Below are 26432 nucleotides of genomic sequence, written 5' to 3'. Positions count from 1 at the left end.
GGGAGGTTGTTGTTTTAAGATCAGTACGGATGAGTGCTCCCCCCTCTCTGGGGAGGCGGGACCTTTGTCGCTCGCTGTCTGTCACTCCTTCCGTTTATGCCTCTCTCCAAGGGAGAGAAAGAGGCCTCTAAGGCGACGCCGTGTGCGCATCCGAGGTGCCTCCTGCGAGAATGGGGGCAATTTGGAAAAAAAGGACTGTACTGCTCTTTTCATCACTGAATGAGTCGTCTTTTCATTAGGTTGTTTTTCTCCCTGTGTCTCCTGTCCTGTTCTTCCTTAACAAATACAGAATGTGCCGTTCTTCCTTTTTGTGTAGTCGCTTAGTAGCTCGTATTCTTGAGAACATAACGTACACTTTCATAACCCTTTAGGAAACGGGCTTTGAGGTTTGGATGACCACTGGTTTGCATTGTTTTAATAAACTGTACATTTAAGTTAATATATTTAATTGTTGCCAATAGTCACTGAATTAACTTTTTCTGGCTAAACCACAATCTAACAAACAAACAAAATATTTAGTTTATCGTTATGTAAAATCGAGAAATGTATCAAATCCCCACATTTGAGAAGCTGTAACCAGTAAAAGATTCACTGGTTCCAATTTTCTGCTTCAAGACTTCTGCGTGATAATTGAATTTGATAATCACCATTGTTTTCAATTAAAAACGAATCAATTAATCTGTGTTTGTTTTGGTACCGGTTTGGTTGCTCTGTGAGGATTTCTGAAAATGAAACTGTTCATGTGTCTTAATAATGTCATTGTCATTTAACCTGTGTCATGCTCAATTGGAAAGCAGTGAGTCGGTTGATGGTTCTTGCTGAAAGCTCCACTGTACTTTTCATTCCATTCTTCTAACCGTGGGATATTTCAGTGATTTGATACCATGCTTTTCAACTACTAATAGAGCAGAGGTGACAAGAGTACAAAAAGCTTTAACACAAGTCGAGGCAAAATCATTGTTTTGTTTCACAAAGTGAATTTGCTGCACTGCAGATTATTAATTGCAATTAGTCACTTTGCCCCCCTGCTGCTTAAAAGTGAATATAATCAGCTAATGAACATGATTTAGAACTGACAGGACTCTCAATCTCAAGAACATGAGCAGGACTCGGATAGATACTGCTAAATAACGAACAAATCCTCCAAATAATAAAACCACAAGAAGGTATTAAATAAATGTCATTACCGGTTTTACAGTCTGTTTTTTGTGTCCATGGAGGAAAAAGATCCCATTGTTTAATTTTACGACACAGACCGGCTGACATCTGATTTTTAATTAAAGGCCAGTATCAGTCTAAATATATTAGCCAGCCGATTTCTCCCTCCAACCCATAATATAAGTAATATCCTCCCTGACGTGAAATTAAAACTAAAATATGGCTCTGTTTCAACGTGATAACGCTCATTTGGCTTAAATTACAACGCGTCAAACTCTCCATTTTCGGTGCTAATAATTGGATCAGTATTGTAACGGTCTGGCAGCAGCCCCTAAAGTCCCCCCCCCACACACACACACACAAAGTTATCATTGTTTTTGCAGGTAGGCAGACCTGTCACCCCGAGTGTGTGTTTAGCCCAGTTGCCATGAAGGTTATCAGACCAGCGCACATACTAGACTAGAGGTGGAGGGGAGGGGGAGGAGGGGCCTCCCCACAGGTTAGGAGGCATAAGTATGCAGCACCAGGTAGCTGCATATTCTTTACGTGTGTGTGTGTGTGTTTACTGAGCTGTCTGTCCATGTGTCGGTTTGTCCGCCCTCCTCTTTTGTGTGTGTGTGTGTGTGTGTGTGTGTGTGTGTGTGCGTGCAGAACCTCCCAGCAGGAGCAGCCAAAGTGCGTTCTTCTAATGTCATCCTGTGGCCGTCCTCCAGCTAAAAGCCAGCGGCTCGCTCCCCTCCACACTTCTCCCCCAATGTCACCTTTCCTCCCTCCACTTTTCACTTTCTCCTTCTCGCTCTCCCTCTCTCTCTCTCTGTTTGTCATTTTTCATCATCTGTCCATGTTTGCTAATCTCCGTCCTTTCTCTGCTCTCCGTCTCAATTCATCATCTCCACTTGGGTTTTGTGCTGAAGGTTACCGAGTCGCTGATGGAGAGAAGACGCCGAATAGACGATCATAAAGACTGACAGGGAAGGAATTGAGGGAGGGAGGGAGGAGTTATTCTCTTATCCTTACCTCTTTTCCTCTCCGTCCCTTGTTCTGTTTTCTCCATCTCTGCGTGCCTCTCTTTCTTTCCCTCTCCCCCCTCTCTGTACCACCCCTCCTGATCTCTGCCCCCTCCATCTGCTTCGTCCTGTCATCTCTGCCCGGGCAAACACCCCCCCCCCCCCCCCTACACCGTCTCCCGCCTACTGACAGCCGTCAGCTTCAGACAGATGGACACGCTTCAGGGAAACAGCATGTGAAGTGTGAGTCAGTTGTGTGTTTGTCCTTAATGTGATGTGAAGCCTATGAGCGTGACCCCTGCACTGGGTCAACACCTAATCCATGTGTTTGCTTTGCTGCTCTGAGGAGCCTTTTATTTTGATTTTTTTGTTAAATTTGGTCGGATCGCCATGCGAAGCTGCACAGACGCACAGAGCTCTGCACATTCATCGTGTAAAGAGTATCTTCACACGCATATGGTCACATCCAGAGCTCCTGTATGCCCGGCCTTAGGCCGAGAACGGCAGCCATGCGGCCTGCCGGTTGTATATATCTGAAATTCTAATCACCGCTCGCAGACATTACTATTCAGTCTGTTCCCCCGCCGGCTGCGAGCGCAGCGGCTAAGCTTTGCACAGAAGTTTTGGTTGAACCGTGAAGGCCAAAGCCCATTTCCTAACACCCACATTTGTATTACATATTGATAAACACAATCTGTGTGTTACTTTTTGCCCCCAATCTGCCGTGTCCGTCCGTCCTCCCAGCCCGGACTCCCGTCACCTTGGCCCCAACTTCAAAACAATGTCTTGCCCCCCCCCCCCCCCCCCCCCCCCCACCTCCACCTCGACATTCACAACTCATTCAGGATCCTTTCCCTTTGTGACAAGCTATTAATGCATTTCCCATCTTTTCTTAATAATCTCTCCTCTCATCTTTCAATTTTCCTCCCTTTGCCGCCCTCGGTCTCTGCATCTCTTTCTTCTGCCCGGCTTAGAGCGCTTCACCTCTCTGCTATCTGTGCCGCCCTCCCCCTCCCCGCCTGAACTCTTATCTCCACCTCTGTATTCCTTCATCTCTTCTTTTCATATCCCTTTTCTCAATCTGTCTGCCCAGCTACCGCTTGCATCCTCACTTCCCTGTGCTGTGCCCTCCCCCCCCCCCCCTTCCCCCGGTTAGAAATGAAACCCCGTTGGCGTGAGACTGTCCCGGGCACATCTCCCACCGGGGCCCCGGCCACACGGACCCATGAAACAGACCTTGAAAAACAAGATAAAGTACATCAAAATGCCACGGGTTCAGCGCTCCATGGGCAGTGTATATTTTTGGATACCATTTCACATTTGTGTACCCCGCCCCCCCCGCCTTTCTCCACCCGGTCTGTCTGTCTCTGCTCCTCGTCCTCCGACTGTTTTGCGTCGTCTGTCCCTCCCGTCCCTTCTCTCTCAGACAGACGCAGTCGCCGTCTTGACAGTGAGGCCAGTCTGCAGTGATTAACATTGATTAAAGTGGCTAACGAGTCTCCTTTTCATTCTGTCGGTTTGATGTTGTGTGTGTGTGTGTGTGTGACTTTGTCTTTAATTTGTGTGTTTCTGTGAGTGTGTTGGTGTGTACAGAACATCTTCATAAAGCTGTCACTCATCTGGTGTGTGTGAGGAAAGAGAAGCCCAGCTGTGACTGCTCTGCAGTTAAGGTGTCTGTGCGTTTAATGTGATTGTACACAGGCAAGTACATGTGTTAATTTGTGTGTGTGTGTCTGTGTGTGCTTGTGTGTGTGTGAATGTGTGTTAATGGTATACAGAGCCATTTTACCCACAAATCCTCACAGCGTGAACCTGCAGCTTAATTACGCTTCCAATCAAGTGACCGATGAAATGTCTCGTTTTACTTTCATTATCTGAAACATCAGCACTTTGCATTACTGCTTGGTTTACACTTCCTCCATTTGGTACAAATAAAGACAGTATTGGTTAGGTAGGTTTTGAATATTTTAACACTGATTTGTCAATGTTTTAGATTACACTGATGCTTATGACGTTGCATTGTTTTTTGCAAGGAGGCTAGAAAAGACGCACAGTGCTCTACAATGCGCAGCACCACATGGCAGACAAAGCGGTTCACCGGTTGTTAACATTGAGCATTTCAATCCGGAGAGACTTGTTGAAGTTTGAACAGTGCTTTATTATAACATGCATTAATTTTGTTATTGCAATGTGTTTGGGGCTTGGACTCCATCCAGCCGTAGGAAAGACCAGGGGCCAGGATGCTGAGCCGAGCTATATCCCCCCCTTCGGGAGTCCAGACACTGGTGATGGTGGTAGAGAATAAGTTGCTCCAATTTCCTGATGTGCCAGGTACTGCTGTAGATTGGAGGTGTCAGGGGTGGTGGCGGGTCGCCTTTGGTGCGCGCTGAAATGACAACTGACAGCAGAGAGAGAGAACAGTCTTTTAACGTTTGCCAGCCCTGATGCAATTGGTTTCCGGTAACATCACCCACATCTGGTTGGCTGGTACTACCTGACCCCGCCCCTAATCAGCTGGCCGTGTGCCCCCATGGAGAGAGGAAGCCTACCGAGAATGGCAACGCCTGTCCAGTCTTCCTGACTGAATTTTCGCCTAAGCTTCATTTAGCAGCACACAAAGAAAGGGGTCTCTAAAGAGATGGTGTTGACCAAAACGTTGAGATAAAACGAGAATTGCCACACTGCCAGAAATGTCAAATTCTGTTTCTCTGTACCAGCCACAGTAGGCCAAGACATGTAGTGGGTGACAATACATTAGTATAGTGTTGATACACGGTTAGTTAGATATTCAATAAAATGTAAATATCATAATACAGTGATATGTGTTGAATATAAACTGCATTTATATTTTTGGGATTTAAAATGACAACGGGCACAATGTGAAACAAGACATGAAAGGATTGAATCTGTTCCCACTCGGTTGCATTTAAGAACACCAATTTGACAAGAAAGATAGCCTGGCTGGTGGAGTCGAACCAAAGCAGAATTTCCATGTGCTCTGCGCGCTGTATGACCACGGCGGGATTGAGCGTGTGGATTTATTGTTGTATGGTACCTGAACACAGTATCCTGAGCTGCAACCACCCCGGCGGAGGCCGTGCAGGCTGGGTGAGCCTTTGAGACACACCGATTCACATTCGACATGGCTGCCTGAGCCATAAGAACAACTCCATGAATTATGAAAGGCCACAAGCCCATCGCTGGGCCGCGCCGAGAGGAGAGGAGATGGAGGGAGAGATAACTGCACGCTGAATGGGGATAGCGAGATAGTGTAGACTGAGGCAAAGCGGAGGAGGAAAAACAAATGGAGAAAAAGAGAGCGAGATGGGTAGAAGTGTGCGTGTGTGGCGGAGTGAGAGGGTGTTTGTTTTGAAGTGGGGAGAGAAGTGCGCGTGGTCGTCTTTGTGTAAATCTCTGCCTTGTCGGCCTGTGCGTGTCAGTGCGATTGACGCTGCATTGTTCATACGTCTAACCGGCTGCGCAACTATGCCATTGGATTTAGGCTCATCACTCTGTCCACAAAGGCAACGTTTTCACACACAAGCACAACACGCATTTGTGTTGTGCTTGTGTTGTGCCCGCGTGGGCTTTGTTCCAGCGCCTTCACACCGTTTCCACGGCAGAGGTGTGACGGCGCGCCAGGCGGGGATCTGTTGCCCACCGTCTCTAAACCCCTGCAGAAAAAAAACAGACGAGAGACTAGGCCTTTTTTTTTTTTTTTTACACTAATTATCTAATGTGTGATCTGGGGCCTTCGCTGCCTCTCATGCGCAGCATCTGCCTTATTCTGTCTTTTAATCTTTCTCGTAATCTTTTCGCCACTGCTGAGCCGGTGTCACGGGAGTGAACTCCGAGACGAGGCAATTCCATTAGGAGATGGCATGAGGCGGCATTCATTAACGGCCACGGGCAGATGCTGCGCCGCATCGAACGGAGGCAGTTGGGGCGAGGTGGGTTGGGAGAGAGGGGGGGGGGGGGGCGTTTGAAATTGATTTGACTCCTCGGGATAATGTCTTGTGCCTCATCACAGTTGTCACAGAAAAGGAGGTTTCCTTACTCAGGAGGAGGCGAGAGGATTTACTCGCGTATCATTGTGTGGTGAAACAACCTCTCTCTGTTCCAGGGATTTCTCATCGGAGCTTCATCAGCGTCCAATGGTCTCAGCTGTCCACTCAAATCCTCTCTCAATCCATCGGAGGAGCGTAAAAAACACAACGCGGTGCATTGCAGCGCCGCAGTCCTCCCTGCTGTGGTGCTAGAAATTGTACCAAAAACTAGCAAACCGGCTGACGGATACCTCGCGTGAGCCGGTGACGTTTCGCATGGAGCGCTGCCAGAATGAGAAAGACACAAAAGACAGAGGAAGCTAAGAGGGCAGAGAAGGGGGGTGGGGACAAAAGAAAGAGAAGAACTATGGCGGTTGATGCAGAGGAGACGGAGAGAAGTGAGCGAAGGCAGGCCGGGGTAGTTCAATTATTCAGATAGAAAGGCTCGTCGTACCTAGGGAGCCGCTTTGAACATGCCAGCCTAGCATCACCCGCTAATGGGCCACGGATTGACATGCTACCTGAGCAGACACCCTTCGCTCCCTCCACATTGTCCTCTGGAAGCTATCCCTCTCTTTGTGCACGGGCTCTTATCAGAGCTCTGGAACGTGTAAATAATTACACCGTGACCACTCTGCCATACGAGCTGTTGGGTGGTTCTACACAAAGATAGGAGGATGTATTGTAAAAGGACAACGAGTTATTTTAAGAAAGTGGGTGAATTATTCACGCCTGGGCTGAAGTGTTTGAACATTTTGTGCTCCGGTATGATCAGTGTATTCGTGGAGATCACCAGCTGGGAAATGACGGCGTACCAGAGCACTTGTTTTTTTAAGCGATGTGTGCAAGTTGATTGTTTTTGTCCTCAGTCCGTAGGGAGTGTGTTCCTTAAGCCTGGACGTTCCTCAAAGTGCATGAGCGAGTGTTGTTCGGTGGTCCTCAGAGCGGCCGTGTACCTGTGGTTGCCATGGCAGAGAGAATAGCAGATTATTCTACCTGGGGGTATCGTCCCATCTAAATGACCCAGAACCACTTTCCTTCATCTTTTCCCTCCCTGCCTCCCTGTGCTCTTGGTTCTCTTTTCTCCCATCGTTGGGACTGAGAGAGGGATCTCTGTGCCGGTCCAGACCAGGGGCTTGGACCCCCTTTTTTTTGCAAAGTGAACATCCCCCTGTGGCCGACTCCCTGTGGGAGCAGCTGAACCGCACAGCGCTCTGCACAGACATAATAGGGCCCAAGCATCTCTGTGGATTTACATTGTTGTCATATTTCATTGGTGGTTATTATTATTGTGGTTATTTTCCTGTTCAGATACTGACTTCGTCCATTTACTCTTTAAGTCCATGAATACTACCTGGGCGCCATCCTTGTCAATGGCCACAGTTGGAGATGGGCGAGATTAGCACGTTGTTTATGGCCACGGCGGAGGACGCGCGCTGTGGAGAACTCATCTTGACGAGAGCTTCTTTTGTGTGTCGGGGCCCCTGTGCTGTCTCGCCCTCTGCCTCTGTGCCTGTGTGTCTGAGGCCGGCAGCCTGTACAGCACCCTGCAGGCCAAATACAAGCCGGGGTGTTCCCTCGGGTGACATGTCCGGTCTGTGATAAAAAAAGGGGGCTGCATTTGGCTTTGACTGCGACTATGTTTCCACACCTGGGCACAGACGTGTTTTTTTTCCCGGTATTTTTGGGAAGGCATAAATGTAGAAGTTACATTCTGCCCTTTAGTGTTTACATTATTGTTTATAATAACTAATTCATTTTGTACAATCTTATGCAGTTTTAATTAGCATCGATCGAGATTTTGAATGAAATAACTGAATTAATACTGATTTCATTAGTTTTCAATCATTCAAAATTTAAGACATATAGGAAAACGTCTGTATACTGTATAATTTAGGAAATCCCACTTGCGAGAGCACGTCAAATTCAATCTTTTTCGGTCGGTACAATCCATTGTCCATGTGTGAATTCAGCCTTTTCAGTAGAACAGGCTGTGTGGAATGAAGCACAGAGGAGACCGAGTTGTGCTTCTCAGGATCTTTGTAAGCTGGATAAATAGTGAACAAGAGGAGGCTGCATGTGAGGCAGGACAGGAGCAGCGTGCTCCCCGACAGAGCAGATGTGGGCCTTTCATATCAGGTACAATTAGAACCTCACCTTGAGAGAGGTGGACCCCTTGTTATCACGGCTTGTCGCGGGATAAAAGCCTCATCGCACCGCGACCTCAATGAGGGCCCGTGACCGCGTTGTGACATCGCCTCATAATACCTCTGAAGAAGGCCGGTTCCCATTCAGTCTGCCCTCCTTGTGTGTGTGTGTGTGTGTGTGTGGCACCCTTCCTGTTTTTATAATTCCAATCTCCACTTGTCTATTATTTTGGAGATTGCAGAGGCCATAGATGTTTCAGCCGTTCCAAATCCCAGCTCCATGGAGTTACATTGCTGGATACGAGTGCTGAGCAAAGTGTGAGCTGTACGGCTGCCAGTCCGAGTTGCCACATCGATGCACAGCCCGAAGAACGGGGGCCAACTACAGCGAGTGAAGCATCCTCAAGTGCTCCTTGGAAAAGATTCACTGTAATAAAATGGGGGGGCGTCTATTACATCTATTTTATGCAGTCTGTTTAGATGAGAGCCACAGTTTAATATTCACATTGTCATCCATATATCTGTTTGATTTAAACTTCCTCTGTGGATATCTAGAAAGCAAAGAGAAGTTTAAGCAATATAGATTAATCAATGGAATTCATGCTGGATCATATTTCCTCTGAATGAGCTGGCACCAACCAAAAATGCTTTGCAAGTGATTTAATCAGCGGTTGGCGCGGTGGCGATGGTGTGATAATGTTGATCACGATCAGTTTGGTTTCCCTCATTGACAAGGGCTCCCAACGAGCCGATGAGCGAAGTCTCCAGACTCCTCGGGAACCGCTCGGCGCCTGTTTGAAACGCGCCATGCCAGAGCCATTCAACCACGCTTCCTTTAGTGTTTGTTAAGGGTCAACCCTCCAGTATTTGCACAAGAAAAAAAATGAAACATGTGGTGTATCAATGTTTATTCAACGTATCCAAAAAAAATAATTGCCAAAGCGATTTGAAGGAAATTTGTGAGATATTGTGATCGAGATATTTTATATGAAAAAAGATTAACGAATTAACAAAAAATGTAAACGGAAAGATGATTCGCTTGTACGAGCCTTTTTCTCAAATTTCTGAATTGGTGTCTTGTTCTTCCCCTTGTGACCCCCGGCCTGTAAACCCTCAGCTTGGGATCACTGTGTGCTTTTGTGTTCAATGCTGATCTCCCCCCACCAGCTTGGCCTGTCAATCTTTGGGGCGCTGCCAGAGATGCTGTGTTCCGTAATATGGGACACAGCATGGTCCTCTCATGCATCTGCCTGAGATAAGTTGGCTAATACTTTTACACATTTCTGAACAGGCCCCTCCACCCCCCCGCTCCGCTAAAGGCATCAAAGCAGCTGAGCCGCAGGGTGGAATAGTGGGCGGGTAGTTTGTCCCTTCACCTAAAGACCTGGATGCTGTCCTTCAGCTGACCACCCAAAAAGACTTTGCACCCTTTTCAAAGCTAAAATCTGTAACTTTATGTTCAAACAACAGTCACAGAGACTTTAAGTGTTCCACCTTTGTGGTTTTTGCAGTGATGAAGGTCACGGCGTCAACACAAATTAGTCACTGAAGCGATTCCTTTGTTTGAAAACGTCGGCGTAGAGGGCGCAGCACACCGTAGTGAGGACCGAGGTTCATTTTTTGAACAATTGTACTTTTCCACTGTTTTTTGATGAGCCTCACTCTGCTGTAAAGGTGAGATCCTTGAGAAGTTAATTATTTTCAAGGTGTCCTTGAGCAAGACTTGTTATGTCGGCGGCGGAACCGCCTGCTGCAGCCGATGTAGGCGCTCGGGATGGCTCCCGAGGCGCAGGCGTCTGTAAATGTTGAAAACCGTTATTGCAAAGCTTCCCTGAATTATAAAGGCCAGGAAAGGAACGAGCTAAGGTGCAAGGCCGGGGAAATAGCCGTAGGGAGGTTTATACAGCAACGGGTAAATATAAAAAGGTAATGTTCCTCAATTTCTCTGAGGTTAGAGTGGACAGTGGTTGCCGAGGGAACTGGAGGACGACTCCCAATGGTCTAATAGTGACAGAAGAGAGTTGCAGCGTTTGCCTCTTCACACAGACTGCCTCAGCACTTGTTTCCCCTTCAAGCCTCCATTTTGGATCGAAACATTGTAACCAGGCCGTTAATTGCGGCGTTAACTCAATCAGTGACGACTCGCAGGAGATGTTGTGATTGTGTGTGTGTGTGTGTGAGATTGCATGCATATCTGATGCTTGTCTGCGCATGTGTGTGTGTGTGTGTGTGCACAAGTAATGAGTTTCGGTGCTGAGGTGCAGAGAAAAACAGCAGAGCCCAGCTCGTCCCTGCCAGGGGACCGGATGGGACGAGTCCTGCCGCCGGTGAACAGACGAGTGGTGAATGGCTTTTTTAAGTCCCGGCTCTTTGCGCATCAGTAGTTTACTCTCCTGACGGGGCTGGTGTTGATTACCCCAGAGAGTGTGTCTTAAAGGTTTGTCAATGATGACTTCATGTGTGCTGAGAGCAGCGTTCTACAACTCTGCAGACATCTTCGGGCAGCGATTCGGTGATTGCATCAATGAAAAGTTGATTGAACAAATTTGTCATGGCGGCCATTTTGGAAAGCGGTAATGACGGACAACCCTGACATGAAAAACAACAACAGCCATTATTGGTAATTGGACTGTAATGGCTTACCGTTGCTGCGGTTTATGTGTTAGTTTGTGCGGGCACAAGACCGTTCATGCCAATGACGATTCTTTAAAATGAGCCGTGACTCGCAGCACGTAGAGAAAGTCGGTGGACAAATGTATCGTTGGAGGGAAAATCCAGGCAAATTAAAGTTTTTAAAAAGTGTGAGGTAATAAACGTGCGTTTCTAGTTTTTATTTCCCATGAGGCAGCTCTGATGTTATTCCATAAAAGCAGGCCTGTAATAGCTGCTGATGTGTGCATTTGCAAAGGAAACTACCGGAGTGATTTGATTATTTACAGCATGCACAGTAGCTATTGCCACAGACTTAATATTTAAAACAACCTTGACACGAACACATGTGAGCGAGTCAGCACGCCTGCCCGCTGGAGTGTAAAAGCATGTTTGGGGAGTCGTCTGTGGATGACTGGAATAACCAGACTCAGCTTCACGGGTGGAGTTTGTCAACGAATGTCTTGAAGTAGCTTTTTTTGTTACTGCGATTCCTCCACTCTTTTCTCTTTCCCTGTATTGTCTGTCCACCCTGGAGTTATGGGAGGAAAACCAAATTGTCTTTAAGAACTTTCATATATCCGAATCATCCGTTTAGGGGTGAAGCGTTCCCTTTAATGCCAGAGCAGTTGAAACCTTCAAGTGTTTTTTCATGTCAGGCGGCATTACCGTCTTTTCTACTGTGAGGTCGCACCATGTTTGGCAAAAGCAACAACTTGTCTCTTCCAGCTGTTTTTAATGGATTTTTTGGAAACAGTCGAAGCCTCTGGCAGTAATGTAGGGCGAAGCCACGGCAGATCAAACACTACCTTCAGACTGTGAAGAATACCTTGGTGGGTTCAGACTTTTCGTATCCATTCACGTCAGTGAGAAAAACTAAATACAATTCCACTGCTATTATTTTCCTTGCAGATAAATTAGTATTCCCGAAAAGGACACAGGACATGAATTTGTCTTTGCATAAAGCTCAGCAAAGCAAAACAAAAGCAGACTGACACCACTCATATCAGTGAAAGGGAGGGAAGCATTTCCTCCTAATGCCTCACTTTTGTTACTTATAGACTTATAGATTTCCTGTAGCTGCTTCTGTCCACTATATGCTTCTAAGTGTCCTTTAGCTGCAGCGCTACCTCGCCATTGTTATTTATTGATAGCGCCGGTATTCTCCAAAGAACTCTTTTTAGCGCAGATGTGAAAGGTGCAGTGGTGCTATCTTTGTCGCACCCTCCCTCCCTCCTTCCTCCCCCAAGCTGCCTGCCTCCCTCCTCTGGCAGTCTTCACCAGCTCTTTGCAGACTTTACTAACTAGCTGTGCACTTCCACTCACGGGAAAAGGATGATGAGACAGCGAAACCGGCGCAGAGACAATGCAACGATGGAAAGAGGGGAGCTGGCTGCAGAGAACCAGGAGAGAGAGAGAGAGAGAATGAGAGGCATCGCTCTTTTTTTCTTTGTATGCACTTTTAGCACATACATGTTCATCCCTGGAGGGGGGTGGGGGGGGGCACTATGTCTCTGTCATTGCCTCTGCCTCCCTTTCCCTTTCTGCCTCTCTTGTTGTTGTCATCATTCAATGCATTCCCCCCCCCCACCCCCATACCCCACCAGTTATTAAATCTCCCCTCACCCCCTTCCATTGTTTCCGCTATCTGCCCGGCAACCTTTCTGTCTTCTGCCACTAAGTGGACTGCTTATATAACGGCCTCCACCTAGAGGGACTCCTCTCACCCAGCCAGCCTGCTCTTCTCACTTTACGCTTTTAGTCTCCAGCGCGCTCTCTCTCTCTCTCTCTCCTCTGCACCACCTTACTTTCTCTTTCTCCTCCGGAGTTGTTTTTTTCCCCTCCCCCCCCTTCCTTTCTTCCCTTACTTCTTTCAAGGCTGACTTTACAATGAGACCGAACGAGCTCCTGTGTGCATCCGTCTGCGGGTTCTACGCAAACCCACACAGTACGAAGTAACATGGTTGCATCTTCATCCCGGGTTGAAACAGCTGGTGACAACAATTTTGACAGTTTTGATGATTGCTGTTTATTTAACAAACAAAAGTGTCAAAAAAACCCCAAATGTCATACTCAGAAGATTTGCTTCTTTTTTTCAATACTTACACAATGAATATCGTGGGGTCTCCCCCACTATGTGAAGAGGTCACTGGTGGCTCTGCGAGACAAGAATTAACAATCTATATATTTTATCAAAATGAAGAGGAGGCTCAAGGCAAATGAATGCAATCCATTTCAGTAGCCTATTATGTACACTTATTTCACATCACTTAACTGCAATTCCTATCTCAGTAGTATCTATGGATGAAGAGCTGCTGGGTGCTATTGAGTGCTCAAACACAGTCTTCCTCCTACTCTTGTTTTCTTGTGTTCAGCTCTTCTCGTTCACCGGCGTCCTGTTTCTCAATGACTGCATCACTCTCCCACTTTTTACAACGCCACCTGCATCCGGGATTCTCCTCACGGCGTGTTTTCATATTCAACGCAGCCCCTTTCTCCCACTTTCATCTTCGGCCCATCTGCTTACCATTCTCTCAATCCCACACCCATTGTAGCGCTTTATCTATCCCCCCCCACCCCAAACTTCCTCCCCTGCTCCACCACTAAACCCCCCTCTCTAAATATAGTCCCTTTGAAGCACGGCTGTGTTGTCTCTTCCCGCAACACTGCGAGACAAAAGTCTGTCATCCTCACATCTGAGCAGCGGGGAAAGACAGCGCCGATAAGATTGATGGCCCCAAAAAGAACAGTGGTTAAGAGAACTGATATTCATCTGCCTGTGTAAACGAAGGGGAAGGGGTGGGGATGGGAAGGAGGATGAGAGTGGAGGAGAGGATCCAGGGAAAAAGAAAAATGAAAAGAAAGATGGTGAGACGCTGAAAGAGGGAGAGGAAGAGAGGTGTTACGACATTTGTGATCCACATTTTGTAGTTGAATAATAATTTCTCTGAAGGGCCTGACCTACAAGGTACGGCGCATCAGTGTGTGAGCCGCTTTGAGTTTGTATGTGTGTGCTCGTGTGTGTTAGCGAAAGTAGACAACCATGGAGGGGGGCACACAGTGCAGAAAAGGTTTTCTCTATTCAAACGAAAGGCGGCACAATACCTCCACCTAGTGGGGAACCCGCGCCTTTACAGCGGCATGTTACACATCACTGCAGCCAGCGACAATTCCCACCTCATCAGCTCACCTGCAGGAGCCCTTCTAACGACTTCTACTTTGTCTAATTAAAGATTGTGTAATTTACATAATAAGTATATACTTAGTATTACAAACAGTGAAGATCCCAGCGTGACAGCTGAATGCTAAATCACACCACATCATCGTCTCAGTGGTTCAGGGATGAGTCTTGGATCAAGGTAACTGTACTGTCATGTACCTCGCACACACAGACACACTCATGCACACGCTCAAACTCAGAGTAGCCTTCCTCACACGGCTAGTTGTCCATCAGCTACGGTTGTCAGGGGAACGGCATCATACAGGTCGGTCCCCTGCCGTCGGCGCATACATCGCCACTGACAGCAGCAGTGACCCGGCTAGTTTGTGGCTCAGGGGGGACAAGAGTGCAGATAATCATTCTCAGCACTTGCCACAAGGCGTTCAGCGACAAAATGTTGATATTAAAATAATAGATTTGGGGAATTACAGCCGGGAGACAATCGCATAGACCCGCCTGTGTTAGGGATCTCAATGGGGAGAAGGGTTAGGTCTACAATATGGCTTATGGTCATCGGATTCATTTTAAATGTAGTTTGGCAGCGTGTCGAGTTTTTCTAGTTATAAATGAAGGTCTCTAGTTTGTGCTAGTAAAGTTTTATGAGGCTGTCATATCCCAGAGGTAATAACAGGTCATTTGATACATGCACTGGGAAGTTTAAAAAAATGGTCTCACTATGTAAGACGGCTGGTATGGCTATGGTAAACAGCATCATTACATGTGAATACAAATGGGCTCGTTGGATTCACACAAGCCTCAGTTTTCCAGTCAACCCCAATGTATGCAACTCCACTACTGTTTAGGAATCTGAGAATGCAGAAATATTTGATTAACCTATTCTTAGGATATTTGTAAATAACACATTTTTACAGCAAACAAGCAACTGCATCTTTTTTTGCCCAAAATGGCATAATAATGTCTGTAAAGGGGAGCCATAATCACCTTCATTGTGCCCAGGTTTGGAGTCCCTTTTCTACAAACAAGACGTATTTGGTATAAGACATATGTATGATAACCACCTATTCACACTGTCTCTGAGGCAGCTACAGCCTGCGACACCTCGCGGGTCTCAGAGGGTCCACAACGCGTTGCAGTTTCATCGGATTTACTGATGCCTGGCAACCTCAGGCCAATGACAAGGCTCAAAAACCTGTTGTCATTTGCGGCCCTATAGTCACTCATCCACATCTCCGTCCTTTCTCCACTCAGGCTGCGGAGGGAAGGATACACGGTGCAGGTCAGCGTCAATGACTACCTGGACATCTACTGCCCGCACTACAACACCAGCCAGCGGGGCACGTTGGAGCGCGCCGTGGCCGAGCAGTACATCCTCTACATGGTCAGCTACCGCGGCTACCGCACCTGCGACCCCAAGCTGGGCTTCAAGCGCTGGGAGTGCAACCGGCCCCACGCGCCCAACGCCCCCATCAAGTTCTCTGAGAAGTTCCAGCGCTTCAGCGCCTTCTCGCTGGGCTACGAGTTCAACGTGGGCCAGGAGTACTACTACATCTGTGAGTCAGGCCCGTAGACGCTGGCTCACCCTGATGGAGTGGGAAAAGTCCCAAATGTGCCCCCAGTGTTTTAATATCCTCTCCTGAGCTGCTGTAACCCACATGTATCGATGGCATGTGGGTGTTGCTAATAGATTCTGGGAGTTGAGCTGAGGACAGGCGGTCGCTCAGCTGCACATCTGCGTTTGCCCGGCCTACAGAGGGAACAAGGTTGACGTGTGTGTGTGTTTGCTCTCTGTTTTTAGCCACGCCCACCCACCACCACGGCCACAGCTGCCTGAGACTGAGGGTCTACGTCTGCTGCTCCACCGGTGAGATGGAAACGGCTCTGTGCTTACCTCGCTTCCCCACTTCTCCCTGCGTCACGTCACCTCACACTTTATTCTGCACTCGTATCTCTTTGTCTCGCCCAACACACACAGAGAAGCAGGCAGAGAGACAGCAGGAGTGAGATCTGGCAGTCCGACTTCTCAGAGACGGGCTTTTACAGCACGGTGTTTTCATGACGCCGTCTTTTCCCCTCGAAGCGCCGCTTCCAGAGAGATGGCTTAATGCTATTCTGCCTCGGTGCTACTACTATAGTGCTCTCCCTCTGTGAGAACGGCCAGCTCCCATGAAGCCATACAAAAGATGTAAGGGGGAGGGGGGGGGACAGGTTCAGCTGCAAGATTCAGCTCTCTGCTCTCTCTTCCAGCTCTCTTGACCACCACCCCCCCCGTCTCTTCTCCCCACCTGGCTCTCCGATGCTTGCTGCCCTGTATAGTGGGAGTGTTATTTTTACCCTGGAAGGCTGCTCTCTCCCCTGCAGGCCTTTGATCAGAGGGCCCGGTGCCGAAAGCCTCCCCCTCTCCTCTAACCTTGTCAGCACAAATACATCCCACACTCAGGCCAGTGTCAGCCCCTGTGTACACATCACCTTAACACCCTCCCTCCCCACCCCGGTGTCGCGGCTAATCTATTGATGTGTCCCCCACGCCTCCGTTGGCTTCTGTGTGTGTGTGTGTGTGTGTGTGCATCGCCGGCGTTTTATCACGTGCACGTGTGTGTCTGCACATGGTCGTTTGCTGGCCTTAAATCTTTTTAATGTGTGCCTGTGTGCATTGGTAGATTTAGTTTACAATCCACGACCTTTACTCTGAAAGGTCATTTTAACGGCTTGCCAGAAAAAATCTGTTGATTTCAGCCGCCTCCAGGGAGGTTTTATTTTATTTCTCTCTGAGTGTCTCCCTCCTTAACCCTTCCAAGACTTCAAGATCAGGAAGAGATGTGAATATTCATGACATGTGCTTTACATCTGCAAAGAGCTGTAACTTGATTGCCCCCCGCTTTTAAATGTAAATTCTCCACAAATGCTATTTCCTCCTTCTAACTGTCCATCGGAATCACAGACCCACAGAAACACACGAGTTTGAAAATACAAAAAACACGCGCACACATGGACAAACCCACACATCTTTCATTCATGGATGATTTGGCGATGCGGTCTGAATGTGATTCTGTGTCTAGACGAGAAAATGATTTCCCTTGTCTGGTTCCAAATGCTTTGATTCTCCAGATGGAGCTCTGGATCCTCAGTCTAGGAGGTCTTCGTTCTGTTGTATCCATATACAATTTTAGTGGTGCCTTAAAATGCACATTTCACCTTGTCACCTTCAGTCTTGTCATTTTAATGACGTGATTTCTCTCCCTGTGTGTCCTCCCTCTGTCTCTCCATCCTCTGCTTTGTATCCCTCCTTCTTCTTCTTCGTCTTTTCTGTCTTGTGAACATGTGGTGTGTCTCTCAGTTTCCCAGGCAGATGATGACTCCAGTCAGACCTCTCCCGACTACACAGTCAGGCCAAATATCAAAATACACAACATCGGTGAGTGATTCTGAGTTTCTGGAAATACAACAGCAGCCAATTGGCAGATGCTGGTCAATATTTGTCCGTGACTGCAAAGCTTGATTTGTGTCCCAGTCATTGGGGGAAGGCCCCAACCATTATTGTTGGTTGATGTTTAACAAAAGAATATCCACACAAACCCTTTCATTTTCTGTGGAAGAACACAAGCATGTAAACGAATGACGACAATTAACCCGACAGCAGAGCCTTGATCTGTTGAGCAGCATCAAAGGTTAGATACAGTTTGTTTCAATTTGGTTCTTGTTTTCTATTCTATTGGTAATGATAATCACCAAATAAGCACCAAGTAAGCACCAGTCCGGGTGCAAACACATAAGCACCCGGACTGTATGTTGAAATTATACTGATGTCATTATACAGTTAATTTGTCAGTGTCGTTTTAAAATTCCGCATTTACGATGTTGCATGAATTCAGTGATGACAGGCTGATTAGTTTTTATCCCCAATCAACAGCCTTGTGTTGCCCTGAGTGAGGAAGGGGAGAACTAGAAGAGACGAGCTTGAGTTTTGGATTGATTTGATTCTCAGCATAGCAGACACACAAAGCTAAATTTGGATTTACCCGGAATAACAACAACCTTTATCTCTTTAATTGCCCCACACACTACACAGAAAAACCGCCACAAGATCAGTAGACATCTGCTTAGGAAGAAAAGGCCCATGTTTGCCGAAAGAGAAAGCATGTCAGCGAGCAAGTCAATTGTGCAGCTCAGTGGTTACATAAACCCTCTATTTCTCTTTCTCACAAAAGCCTCCTACCAGGGAGTGATTTAGTGCGCTTGTTTGTGGGAGCTGTGGGCCGTCTGTGACGAGGGCTAAGAGAGTGTGACCTGCCTGGGATGCAAGCGGAGACCAGCAGAGACACAGCGAGGAGAGTTCCTTCAGAGAGAGAGAGTGAGAGGGAGAGACCGGGGGGGGGTGGGCAGAGAAAGTCAGTGGGATGAAAGCCAGGAAGGAGGAAGCAAAAGAGAAATGAGGCGGGAGAAAGCCTGACAGATAAGGCAGAAAGAGTGAGAGATAAAGAGAGAGAAACCGACAGAAAAAGAGATAAAACCAGAGTGGGGGCAGAGAATCAGGAGGGGGGGGGCAGATAGAAGGGGCAGAAGAAGAAAGAAGTGGTGGGCGACTTGCTCAGCAGTAACTCCGGCTCGAGCTAACGTAGAATTTTATATAAAAGAAACACACACACACTGGCAGGGAATCATAGAAATGATCGCTTCTAGCATGATGATACATTTTTCTGAATACATTTAGAGAAATAACAAAAATCCGGACACGCAGATTTGTGCACAGACACACTCGTACTCGTACCCTGACGGCCCTGGCCGCTGGACACCCACTCTCTGACTCACCCTCAGGACCAGAACGGCCCACAGCTCAGCAGCGTCACATTCACCTCTCCTTCCACATATGTTCAGACCTGCTGTCAGCCTCTCTGCTTTATTCTTAGCTTTGCCTCTGCGTCACGTTCCTTATTCATTTAGGGGCTCTATTTTTTTAGTTGCCAGTATCCATGGGTTGAAGCTGCTTTTCTTTGAACTGGTAATGAAACTGTCTTAGTTCAAAACTAACGTCTCTAGCACAAGTAAACAAGACCACCACAGAGAGGATTGTTCTATGTAGTTATTCTTGCTGCTTGTACGCAATGCTTACAGGTCAGATGCCGCGCAGAATCAAAATAAATCATGCAGGTTCACTAGAAACTGGGTCAGTCTGATTGTGAAGACCCGCCGTTAATCACAATGACCCAGACCCGACTTATCTCGCCGCCTTCGACCTGCATTCAGGGCTCAGCAGAGGTTACTAGCGTCCTTCCTGGCAGCAGCATCTCCTCCTCCGGGCTGGGGGCAGAGCTTTGCAGGGGCCAACCCACACTGCTGAAGACCGAGGCCGGAGGGAAGGGAGGTCCCGGGGAACCGGAACAGGACTGTCTGTATATAGACTATATATCAAAGTTCCTCATGGAAGCTTTAGGTTGGTCGCTGACATCTTGATACATTGATTAGGTCCGACGGAGGAAGGAACATGAGTGCTAAATTGATTTAAACAAGTCCTCGGATCAGCCTAAACCCACCTGGAAGTGAAAGCCAAATGTAAAAATATCTCTCAAGTTCTCCTTCGTAATCGCCACTGTTCATCATTCATGAAACGAGACGCTGCCTCCACTGTGCCAACAGGGCTCGTGAATCACTTTGGTGAACTGTTAGCTTGTTTACAACCTGATCACATGACCTGCTCGTTTTTGTTGTTCCATAGGAAAGTGTTTCTATGTCGTAATTCTGAGCACACTATGCAAGATAAAACCCGGGTTTCAATAAACCAAAATCCTCCTTTCAATGTGAATTTAGTTGATTTACCTTTTTTTTCAACCCCAATTCTCTGGACCTTTTGAAACACACATCTGTTGTGTGTAAAGCAGAGATTTGGTGGAGCCTGGCTGCTTGCTGCTTGAGTGAATCATAACCTTATAGTTTCCTGCTGCAAAGCTTAGTACACTCTGTGGAGTCTTCCAACTGTGACTGGGCCCCTATGTAAAGTGTCTGCAGCAGTGGAAGGGCTAAAGCCTGCCACATAAATAAAGGCAGTGGACCAGAAAATACAACAATGAAAAGATCATCTCAAGAAACGGGAACCAATTGGTTCAGAGAGGCTCGTGATGTGCATATATTCTCAAAATCAGTGGTAAAATGTTGATGCTCTATGCAAACTAAAACACAAACATCTGCAGTCTGTGGACAAAGCAAGTGATGGCATCATCTGCAATTGCAATCTGCCCTGTGATGGTTAAAGTATCAGGTATGTACATACAATACATGACAGAGCAAACAAAGTTTTACACTTCGCTGAATTTCACAGAAATTGCCTTTGCGCCAAGAACACAGTTGGCAGAAGAATGTCAGAGACAAAAATATAAAGGACAGGTCCTGACTGACGAGGTGCAGAGGCGTCCCTCAAACCTTCAGGCAAACAATTTAAACGGGACTGAGAGAAATCATTTGTCAATTTGTCAGGTGCTGTTGGTGCTTTCAAATGCACGCCTTCAGGCTGCGAAATAATCACAATAATAGGGATATTTATTCATAAAGCACCTTGCAAGCCATAAGCACAATGAGCTTTCCAAGGTGAGGAAATTCAAAACCATAAGTAGGGATAATTGCAAGAGATGAATTCATTATTCACTAAAAGAAAACTGTTAATAAATGTGCTTTAGTTTGTTAGCACCAACTCTCCAAGGAGGCTAATCATGAAATCACTCTCTGAGCCGTTTGGGGTTTTGGGTTTCCGGGATTATTTAAGGAATGTTTCCTTTGACACGAAAGCAACCGTAGCAGTTGGCAGGTGGCATTAAGTTTAGTCTTTAGCCAGACATTTAATTACATTTCCCCAGCAAACAGTTGTTACTTCTTGAGTAGCCCCCCCCCCTATGACAACACCCCCCTCTCCACTGACTCGCACAGCTGTAACCAAACATGATGGCTCCATCGCCTCATGTAGTTCGCTCATCCCTGCGAGTCCCCCCACCCCCCCGTCATGGTGGCAGACTTATCAGACCAGACAGCCTCTCCCCCCCCCTACTCATCGACTCTCTCGAGCTGATGTGTCTTATCTCCCTGTGAATGCCTGGGGCCGTTCACCGCAGTGTCGTACCCCACACGGGCGAGATTGTGCGCACGGATATTGATTGCTGTGTCTTACAATCGGGCCGTTGTGTTCGGCCGTGGTTCTGTGGACCTTTTTTGATAACTCGTTCTGGCCCAGTGGCGCCCCGAACGTCCCCCAACATTCATCATCCAAGGGCGGCCATGCTTAGACAGCGAGGGCTTTTTGAAGGAGTGCACCCTGTGCAGCCGTCTGATTGCTGCGGCTCTCGGATCTCACAAAAAAAAGTCTGCGGGATCTCATAAACGTGAGAAAGGGGTTGCTTTTCGGCCGCGTGTCCTCGTTCATGTGAAAATGCAAAAGGGAGCTCACTGCTTCTGCTCTGACGGGGGGGGGGGGGGGTCTCTTCTTCTGGTGGCTTGGTTTTTACATTTAGTTTCCCCTGGTGGGGTCAGTTTTTGGAGAGACAGAGCGGGCCGTGCAAAAGCCTCTCGGTGACCCGTGGCTGTTGTCGCGTGCCGCGGGTTCCTGAATGTCAGCGCTGTGTGTGTCATCGGCACAGACCGAGGCCGCCTCGTGCTCCTTGAGAGCTCTGACGTGGGCTCCGAGTTTCACTCAGCCATGACAAACCGGAGCGGCCGGGTGGCTCCGTCTCAGACAGAGGCTGCAAACAACAGAAATTCTGTACGTTCATCAAACACCAAGCTGTCATGTGACTGCTGTCACTGGTATCTCTTATCGCATCCCGGGCTTCTTTCTTGTAGACAATTACTGTCGACCATTATATTCAGCAAACGCCATGCAAGGCTTTCACGTCACAGCGAAGCGGCTGTCTGAAGGCGCCCTGCCTCCTCAACTTGATGTATTTCCTTTTGGAGAGTTTGTTTTGTTGGAAAAGGATGTGCCAGCTACAACTTAAACACACTGGGACATTATGATGACAGCATAATAAAGTGAAAGTAATGGGGTTTTGATAGAGGAACACAAGATTGTTGTCAGTGTCTGGGTGCAATTTGTCAAAGTGCTGCTTTCTTCTGCACTTAGTTGGATTACTTTATTGGAAAAACATCTCAGTTTCTAACATCTCAATTCAGCCAGCACTGGTTGTTTCAGCAGTTGTGTAAGCAACAGCAATTTGGTTCCATTTGCTTTGCTTTGGCGTGTAATAACCCCTTTAGATATAATAGGAAACATTATGTAGAGACGGAGCATAATGACTCAGTTTAATCCACTTTTTACCAAATATTAGAAAATGTGTTCTCCTAGCCTTTTCCCCGTTTCTCCCCTGCAGTTAATGTGTATGTTGTGTCTAATCAATGGCAAGGCCACAGTAATTTGGTCTGATTGAAATCCCACATCATTAGTGTGAAAAAGAGAATGTGACAAAAAAAGCTAGATAGGAAATAAAAGTGGTTTTAGTTTTTCATCTCACAGGGGAAATGGCCATATGTAGCAGTGCTGATGATAATTGCTGGTTTGTTAATTTTGTCATGTCTTTTTCCTCTGAATATGTTAAAGCACAATTAGCATGCATCACACAGTGCCCTTAGATTGATGAATTAATAATGTAGTAATGGTTCGTTTCCCTCTGTCTGGCGCCCTCAATCTCTCTCGCTCTCTCACACTCACGTTCCTCTCTTTTCTCACTTTCTCATTTTCTCTTTCTGTGACTTTTTCTCCAGATGAATTTAACCCTGAAGTTCCCAAACTGGAGAAAAGCGTCAGTGGCAGCAGCCCGTCAAGGGACCGCCTTCTCCTCTCCATGGCGATGCTGTTCGTGTCTACCGTCCTCTTGTCCTAGCGACTCGTCCCGCCCGCAAGTGACCCTTCTAAGGAGCTGGGGCCGCCTCGACCAAAGGGCTTTGTGTCCACCGAGTTGTGGTTGTTGTGAGAGTAGTCAGGAACACAGACGGAGATCAAATAGAGGTGCAGTTATACCACAATTAATAGGACGCAGAAAGAGCAAACCTTGAACTTCACTTGACTTAAAAAAAAAGGAGAGGCCTTTTTTTCTGTCATATTTACACTCCGTGTGTTGTTGGACGTCATCGTCATGTTGATAACACGGCATTTCATGCAGGTGCGTCTGCCCCCGACATGGGGACCACCAGCGAAATTTAGAATTAGACTTTCGTGCTGCTGTCAAGCCTATCCGCCAACAGGCAAGTGAGAAACTTCTAAAGAGTTCTAAAGAAATATTGTAGCATGGACATAAAAAACAACACCCGAGAATTTGATTTTAAATATACGCTTTGAAGATATGTGGATTTTTTTAAGGCCTTGGACCACGGACCTGATGGATATGACTCAATTCAGATCTCTTACAGAGCAGGATGAACCCTGGAGCTGTACTGATCTTACCTGGGCTATACAGGATATTGATGTAATCGGTCAGTGATGAGAACACCTGCCATTATCCTGGACATTGAAGAATGTTTTCACACCAGTGCGTTGGAGCTGCTGCTTCTCAGAGCCCAAATGTTTTTTTTATCAAGAAAAAGGGAAAGACTTTGTGACAAGACCCACGGGCCTTTGAAGAATCCATTTTCAGCTGACATCAAAAATACCCGTGGCTTTTGTGAGATACAGACGCAAAGCCCGCTATTCCTGGAGGACAGCGAGTGCCCTCTTAGAACTAGTCCTTTGTCTGCGTTTCCTGCCTTCACACAGAAACAACCCTAGAAAAGTACGGACTCCGGACTAGTGATTCGACGGCACTTAGGCGAGGTAGTCGTGTCTTTTGTTCCAATGGGTTTACCTTCAGCACTTGGCATAGATTTTTCCCTTTCCCGGATGTCAGACCTTTCTCCTTTGCAGCAATCAGCAGTCATTCAGCGTCCCACTAATTTACAATTCTTAAAAAGCTCTCTCCGTAGCAAGTTCCCATTTAATCCGGGAGAACGCCATCCATTCTGTTTCCACTTCAGAGGTTGCCAGCCAATCAGTGCTGATGGCCATTAAAGCAGTCACGGTCACCATGGAAACAACCCTAAACAGCCGCCAGAGTGCGGCAGGTGCCTGAGGAGAAATTGTGCTTTGAGTCTCAAAGTAACGCTGCCGTCATTTTCGTTAGAACAAAAAATAAAAAAAAACACATGTGAATGTGCAAATAAAGAGAAGTTCACTTTTTTATATTGTAACACAGGACAACGTAGGATGGAATAATCACATTACAATGTTGTGCTTTTTAAATTGATTTACATTTCAAATGTATTTATTTTAATATATTATTTACCTTACCATTATCTAATTTATCAACGTGCATTTGTAGGCCTTTGCTCAATAAGCTAATGTGCCATTTTTTTGTATTGCATTTTTGTTTTTTTTAAACAGTGGAATTTTTACTGCAGCATTTTGCTTGTGTAGATAGATAGGCAGATGTAATTCAGCCTGACAAAAAAGAGACGGTTATTGGTCGTGACTGATCAGTAGGGACATACACTTAGTAACCCTACTCCAATGTAACAGACACTGCTATAACCAGATTGTGTAACAGGCGCTTGTCACGGACGACGCAGCTGATGGAAGGACGGCATTCCTCACTAGCGAAGACGGAGGAGTCTACGTTGTAAAGTATATTTATAATACATGCCGGTTATTGAATGTGGGTGCATGTGCAGAAGTGAGTACGAGTGCGTGTATGTGTGGGGAGTGGGCAAGGGGAGAAAAAAAACCAACGTGTTCACATGTGTGCAAGTATGTAGAATGTGTTTGTCCGCGCTTCTCGAGTATGTTGCATTTAGAAATTCCGTACCCGTTAAGGACTCGTTCGTAGGATCTGAATATGCAAGTGTGTATGAGAGAGTGTGCTCTTCTGTACTGTTGGTTTACGTTACAGGCTTTGGGAAGCGGGGCGAAAAGCATTTACCGGGGGGGAGGGGGGGTTGAAGACGACCACAAGAAATGTGTTTACCTTTGACGAGAACGAATAGATAAAAAGAAAAAAAAACTGTAAATTGATCCAAGAATGATTAAAAACAATGCCTATTAAAATCCTTTTGCAAATTTACTCATGAGTGTTTCTTTGCACAAAGATATCATGCGAGGCTTCTCCTTCACCTCTGCCCTCTCCTCAACTCAACAGTGACTCCTCCACCTGCGGTCACGCAGCACTCACCACTGTTTGTTTTTCCTGGAGCACCACTTGTGGGCAATGCTCTCCCTCCTTCCATTGCACTCTGCCTGTCGCCTGCTGGGTGGTGAGCAGGCACCCATCTCAGGGCGGGACAGCCACGGCACGGCCCATCCGGGCAGCACGGCGCTTCTGCCAAGAAACAGAACGGGCCGGGGAGGGGTGGAAGGGGGGAGTCGGGCCTCCGCATGGCCCACTCTGTCCGTGTCTGAGGATTCAAAGAAACGAGAAAGAAAGAAAAACACCTGCAAGCCATTCATGCCTCCACCAATCTGTCGCTCCACCTTGCTCTCCTTTTTTTGGACTTTTGCAGGAGAACAGAAGAAGCTGCCAATGGGGAGGGACACTTCTCCCAAATGCATTGATGTCCATGTCAAACGGGACACAGGGGGACAGATACGATTTTCGCCTTTGATGTTGGTGGTCGGGCCATAAAATCACGTTAGATAGAAAGAAGCAGAGCCCGTTCTGCTCTCTTCTGTCAACTTGTCACCTCCAGTCCTGTGTCAAAGACAACCTACATGTGTGGGTGTGTGTGTGTGTGTGTGCGTGTGCGTGTGTGTGTGTGTAGGGCGAGTGCCAACAAGCTATTTGCATTCATCTGGTATTCTTCATGTTATTGAAGTGAAAAATGTGAATCATATTCAACTTATCAAGCAGGTTAGGAGGAAGTAATTGCGACTATCGCTAAATGTTTCACAGCTGTTGGACTCTCATGTGAGGGAGCAGCTTCTGATGCGGACTGACGTTTGTGCATTTAGCTGACGAGCTGATAATTGTTGAATATTACTGTGGGACTCGGCTTACAGTCCCTTGCCTGCTTATGGGTTTGGATTTGCACAGGAATGCTTCAGTGTTTGGACACTGGGAGAATAGGGAAAGGGTTTTAGCTCCTGCTCCAGGCTCCGAGTTGACAACTTAAACCAGGATTTTTGCAGAAAATTGGCCTGCTTGGTTTTTTAGCTGCAAGGCCGTCTCTGGTTAGTTATGTAAGGGAATTAAGGCTGTCATATTTACACCTTAAATTCCCGCCTGGAAGGGCTTATGTTTCCTCTGCC

The 26432-nt window shown here is 47.0% G+C and overlaps 1 protein-coding gene across 1 annotated transcript in view; it reads left to right on the top strand.

The window, feature by feature from the left end:
• Nucleotides 1–25248, top strand: part of efna3a (ephrin-A3a) — a 55043-nt gene extending 29795 nt beyond the window's left edge. Inside the window, exons 2-5 of the mRNA XM_037473546.2 lie at nt 15437–15738; nt 15984–16049; nt 17523–17600; nt 22925–25248. Of these exons, the coding sequence (XP_037329443.1) occupies nt 15437–15738; nt 15984–16049; nt 17523–17600; nt 22925–23043 (565 nt within the window). The 3' untranslated portion in view covers nt 23044–25248. The remainder of the gene's footprint in view (nt 1–15436; nt 15739–15983; nt 16050–17522; nt 17601–22924) is intronic.
• The last annotated feature ends 1184 nt before the right edge of the window (nt 25249–26432 follow it).

This window comes from Pungitius pungitius, chromosome 17 (assembly GCF_949316345.1).
Source record: "Pungitius pungitius chromosome 17, fPunPun2.1, whole genome shotgun sequence".
In the NCBI taxonomy this organism is placed as follows: Eukaryota; Metazoa; Chordata; class Actinopteri; order Perciformes; family Gasterosteidae; genus Pungitius; species Pungitius pungitius.
The sequence above is the reverse complement of the archived record's forward strand: the minus strand, read 5'-3'. Positions and strand labels throughout refer to the sequence as shown.